This window comes from Pterocles gutturalis, unplaced genomic scaffold (genome assembly GCF_000699245.1).
Source record: "Pterocles gutturalis isolate BGI_N339 unplaced genomic scaffold, ASM69924v1 scaffold21908, whole genome shotgun sequence".
In the NCBI taxonomy this organism is placed as follows: Eukaryota; Metazoa; Chordata; class Aves; order Pterocliformes; family Pteroclidae; genus Pterocles; species Pterocles gutturalis.
Genome location: NW_010118627.1, coordinates 8,526 through 14,344, shown reverse-complemented (window position 1 = coordinate 14,344; position 5,819 = coordinate 8,526). Strand labels below are relative to the sequence as shown.

Sequence of the window (5,819 nt, the reverse complement as noted above, 5' to 3'; positions counted from 1 at the left end):
AAAGATGAAGAAAAAGTGGTGGCAAGACAATCTTCTCTCTTTGTAATGTGGCTCTGTGGAAGCAGGATGAATCTGTCATTTTAACATATGACATTTCAAAGCCTACCATCAAGCACAATGGTCAACAGATACTATTTGAATATTCCTTTAAAAAACTACTCTCATCTATTTGCCTTTTGACAGGGGAAGAAGGTTGCAATATTATCTGATAATAGGTCAAAACTGATTTTAAAAGGTAACAGTTCTCTACAGAAAGATAGTTTAAAAGAACAGTTATAAAATGCTAGTACAGCCACTCCTCCCCCCAACCAGTAATATGAAAGAAGGGGGACTCCATTTTTCATGCCTTTGTACTAGGAAAACATTAATTATACAGTGGTCACTGCTACTTATTCTCAGAGTTCAGTCCTGTGCTCATGAAGCACACGTGCCCATCTAAAGCAGGTTTCACCATTGTGTCATTACACAAAGAAGATGACACAGATCTTTTACTAGCTGCTATATGGAGCTATTATGACTTTCTAGATTTGGAGTGCTTAAAACAAGTGAGAAAAACACTGCAGCTATAGAAGGAAAGAAAAAGAAAAGGAAAGAGAGGACAAGTTTTCCCTTGACAAATGTAAAAGTGATGTAATGGAAAGATGAGGTTGCAGAAATAGGAGCAGTGCAACAATAAACTGTAATATGACATTCTGTAAATGACCAGTTAGTTTGCTGCCAGGATTACAATTATTCTCTTTCTGTTCCTGTTGAGAGAGTTTGAAGAGACTTTTTTGCATCTATAGCTCTAAACCTTTTAGACTGTGCCATGTCTGGCATTAAACCTGGAACACTGAACTTTGAAAACATGGCACTCACTTCTGCTCAGTACACAGTGCATTTTAATATTACTCTCTCATTCAACAGCCAGATGGTCATGAATAAATATAACACAATTTGAGCTCCTAACAAATAACGCTCTTTAAAACATGGAGATATAAAGCCATACATAACATTTAAAATTTAGCAGTAAGAAGTCATCTATACATCAGTGCAATATCCAATTCATACAGTTCCCAATACAAGCATCTAACTGCCCATGTCCTGTAGAAAGAGAAAAAGTTACCTTTATATACTTGTTGATGGACAAGTTTATTAAATCAGATACAAGATTTCCACAGTGTGTTTCAAATAAACTGATACTGGTTAAATTCTCTCCGGTTAGATTTATGAAATGGTTAGCATATACAACTTGTCCTAAAACACAAAAGAAAATTAAACCTGTTTAGTCCTGGGTTTGGCTGTAGGAATAAAAGAAAGACAGAATCTGTATATAATTTTAATTTACAAACTCATTTGGGAAAGTTCATCCACTTTAAGCTCAGGCTAGTCCCTTCATTGTTACACTGCAGTCTGTTATTATTCTGGTTGACAGTAAAATAGTTTGGCACTTTGCAGCCTTCTATTGGCACAGTTTCTGCAGCAGAATAAAGATTTACCTGCAAGTTCCTTTTTGTCACATGCCAGTGCGCATGTTCTGAAATCATGACATGTTTTGCAGATATGCAAGTTGAAGACAAACAATTCTGGAGAGGTCTAACACTTTCCTTTGGATGTGTTGATGTAAAAAACTGGCATAATCATATTCCAACTTGAGCATTTGTAGACATTAACACAGATACAATGGTAAAGTTAAGAGGCTGTAAGATCTTATCCCACAAGTTTTTCAACACTACAACTCCCTTGACATCAGTGGAACAGAAGATACGTAGAACAAGCCTGTAGTTTATTCTTGGAAATGCAGGGTGAAGCCCTGAACCCACTATCCTGCCACTGGTCTCAGCAGTGTGAAGTTTCTACTCAGCAAACTTTACAGAAGGAGATGAGAACCTAAGAAATTCTACAAGGCACTTAAGAATACAAGAGAAGATAATATATGCGGAGATAGTACTGTCATGACTAGTAAATTTTGTTGTTAAAAAGCACAAGCTTTCTCTTATGAAAATGGATTACTGCATCATTACTCAGAACTTTATTTAGAAATAAATATAGAATTCTGGACAATAAATTGCCTCCAACAGCTTTTCTATCCTTTCTCCAAAAGGCCCCAAAAAAGGAAAACAAGGTTATTCCACAACGGATCACAAACTTAAGAACAAACAGTGAACCCACACGTTATCCAGTAACACGAACATGCAGAAACACTGAAGATGCACCAATCCGAACAAGGCTGTGTTGTGACAGCACTCAGAGCAGGCAAAAGCTAATCCAAGAGATCACATTCAGTACCAGTTAACCTGGGCTAAACATAAACAGTGCATTCTTTCTAGACCTCAATGTTACTCCAACTGTTGCAATTCCTATATAGAACTTATATTGATGATTTATAATAACCAGGGGCCAGGAGGGAGGTTTGGTTGTAGTGACATGATTATAGAAGAAAATCCATTTTTGTGATTTATTTTGCTAGCATGGACATGAACAATAAATATAATTCTCACAAAGTAAATGAGGTTCTCTTTATTTTAACAATTCTTTAGCAAACTGAACTACCTTGAGGTTGGGTTCTTCAACTGCATTCTATGACCTTTTTTATCTAGGTTCTATGAACAGCTTACTCTTATCAATCTACTTTTTGCCCTTTTAAAGCATTAAAAAAAAAAAAACACCAAAAAAATGAAAAAAAAGGTCTTGCCTTGCCCTTTTCTTGCTGTACTTTTACAAGCTCCTCTGACTGAGGCGGCTTATTTTGCTCAGTATTTTCTTAATGTTGCACATAGTTAACAATAAAAATTATCTGTTCTGAGATTCTTTGTTCTGGCCCATCCTTGGACACTTTTCCTACATTGTTTTAATCAATTTTCTGTTCACTCTTATGCGTTTTGGATCTCAAAAATGCATTTTTATTTGCCATGTCAAAAAGTGTATTGTTATTAACTAATATGTTATAAGCACCAGCTGAGAACAAACTTCATAATCCTGGTCAAGTTTTGAGAGAACCAATTCCTAATACTATTTAATTTAATTTGAACAACATGAAAATTCAAAGAGCCTGCCTTCACCATATTTGAGTTTACCCCAATGAACACAGCTATGCTTGAAAACTACCAAAAGTAGTAAATGGTTCTGGACAAATTAAGATGAGAAACCTAGGTAAGTCATATGTACAAGAATAAGTTCAAGGAAAAAAACCTGCATACTTACTCATCATTTTTTCACCTAGTACATGAAAAACTTCCAATATTAGCCACTTAACATCCAAGTGGAGATGTAGTAAATGCCACGCTGGGGGAAAGACCTGTGATTAGAAATAGACTCGTTTATTTATTTCTAACATTTCTTTAGCGAATTCTGGATAATGTACTAAGGCATGTGAAGATGGGCATACGTTTTGCCTGTAGTGAACATTATGGATATCTATGATCAAATACACTGTAACATACAAACATGCCATTCAGTTCAAGGACAAAAAAATAACACAAAAAAACCTTCATGACAATTAATTATGCCTGTAGAAGATATTCGTGAAGTCTTTAATCTGATCTAAACCACAATTTAAACACAATGTCTTGATTCAAGGTTGACAGATTACAATATCCTTAGTTATCCTTTCCTGTCCAGAAAAGTATTAGGTAGCACACAAACAGCTGAAGTGTGCTCTTAAAGTAATTCCAAAATCTCAATAGTCTTTTCCTTAAATTTTCCTTGAAATTACTGTTTCTTTCATCAGCTCAACAGTGGCCCTAGTGACAAGCTAAACAAACAGAAAGATTCAAAATGCTGCTTCGCAGTGGATCATTCTTCTCCAGATAGATACTAGTTCATACAACCTAAGACTGAAATTCCTGTTTTCTTTCCAAAAGATTGGAAAGCATTAGTTATCATATATATGCAGAAATTTTAATGGTGTATACCTCACTAGTGTTTAATGTTGCAGTGCCTACTTCCATGTCTGCACTCTTCCTTATTTGCATGATCTTTTCCTATTTTGAGTCAGATTTCAGAATGTATTTTTTAAAAAGTGCCCCTCCTACTGGGAAGCTCAGAAATTATAACCATTAGTAAGGACAAGCACCAAGGAATTTTTTAAACATGTTATGCTAATTCAAGTCTACTTATCTACCTGTAATTGGTATTATCGCTTGTGTAGTGCAGGAAGAATTCTAAAAGCTATAAAACATAAATAAATAAATAAATAAATACAACAACAGAAAATCCAGAGCTCATTAGTTGCGTTGGCCAAGTATGGGATGGCACTTAGTTAATAAGGGGAATTAAAAAAAAAAACCCAAAATATAAAGTGTAACTTCAATTTCAGCCTGAAGATTAATTCTTATTCAATGAAAATTTATCAAGTTGAATACGTACTGTTACACAAGAAAAAAAATAATATAAAAAGACATCAACCTTTGCCTGATGTTGAATAGTAAATGCTGCCAGGACACTACTAGGGAGTTCACAAAGGTGACCAATGTGCATGGTCAAAGCATGAAGCTCTTCCACCAACACTGATGGTAACTGCGCTTCTAGTTCTTCATATGGATGGAGCATTCCATCATTTTCCACTTTAGAAGGTTCCAGATACCTGAACACACACACACACAGACACACAGTCAGAAAGTGGATAAGAAGCAGCTACACAAAACTCAGTACATGAGTTAGCAAATTGCATGCAGATCTCACCTGAAGATGAAAACTTTCACATAATGCAAAAACTTAATACATTGATGCCTGATGCTCTCTGCTTCAGCGTGCAAGTTTGCAGCTTGACCTGAAGAAAAAGAGATCAATAGCTTAAAGCAGATGTGCCCACACTGTGACTCATGTAACATGCATCCTCCACAGTAATTAAACCAGACCACTGGAAAGCCACCCTCTTTTCTGAGGACAACTTGGGAGGTGGCTGGTGGCAAACATCCACTTCTAAATGTCATCTTGCCAGAGGGATACATTCTTTATCTTACTGTCTCAGGCACACATCCAGATACAGAGGGAAAAGACGACATCCACTCCCTCAGGAAAGGTGGCAGAGGCAAGCAATCAGTGCTAGGAGAAATCATTCAGCCCTACTGCCCTGCTCCCTGTCTGCTTCCAAGACACCTTCAGAAGACACGCATGAAACAATTTCTCAGCATCCTTTTCTCTTGGGGGACTTAAGCAGGTGGACTTATTTGGAAACATGCTCTGTAGCTTCTCTTCCTAGGAAGCATCACACTGTTGCACAGTGCCTTAAGATGTGTAATGCTATGAGCTGTCCATTTACAATCGTGACCTGCCTTTCACTTGCAGCTCTGTATCCTTCAGCCAGTTATTGTGGCTATATGTCTCCTTTCCTTGGCTCTCTGAAGCTGTTGTTCTCACGGCGCTACCCTCCTTATTTTGTACCTGCAAGCTCAAACACCATAATTACAGAGACTAATTGGACACTATTGCCACTGGTGTGCGAATCACTCCTTATTTATTCCCACACCTTGCCTTGTAGCTTTCAGCTCATATCAAAGAAAGATTAAACTTAGTGCGTAACAAAGCAGATACAGTAATTTAAACACCCAGTAACTACTGCCCCATAACATATATACACAAATACTTAGCAAGCAGTCTGTAACACTTGTACCTGACTAAGAATGTACCGCTCATTAAGAGCATCAGAAATGGGAAAAGCAAACGAGGAGTCTGTGCAGGTCCCAATGAAAATGTATCGCACCAGAGGAGATGCATGGCAAAAACTCTTTGTAACCTACTGCACTGGACTGTATGTCCACGGAAAGGCAGTTGCCTTTGCTCCTCTCCCCAGCGGGCCACTGGGGAGTCTTCCCTTTCCTTTTTTTTTTTCCTTTCTC

General features: G+C 37.2%; 1 protein-coding gene across 1 annotated transcript in view; it reads right to left on the bottom strand.

Moving 5' to 3' along the window:
- The window catches only part of LOC104463824 (protein MMS22-like), a gene marked incomplete at its 3' end in the record, with an annotated part of 31,924 nt that overhangs the window by 19,080 nt on the left and 7,025 nt on the right, over nt 1-5,819 (bottom strand). The window contains exons 4-7 of the mRNA XM_010076304.1: nt 4,663-4,750; nt 4,387-4,564; nt 3,184-3,277; nt 1,106-1,236 (exon numbers count right to left, since the gene is read on the bottom strand). Coding sequence (XP_010074606.1) covers nt 1,106-1,236; nt 3,184-3,277; nt 4,387-4,564; nt 4,663-4,750 — 491 coding nt within the window. The remainder of the gene's footprint in view (nt 1-1,105; nt 1,237-3,183; nt 3,278-4,386; nt 4,565-4,662; nt 4,751-5,819) is intronic.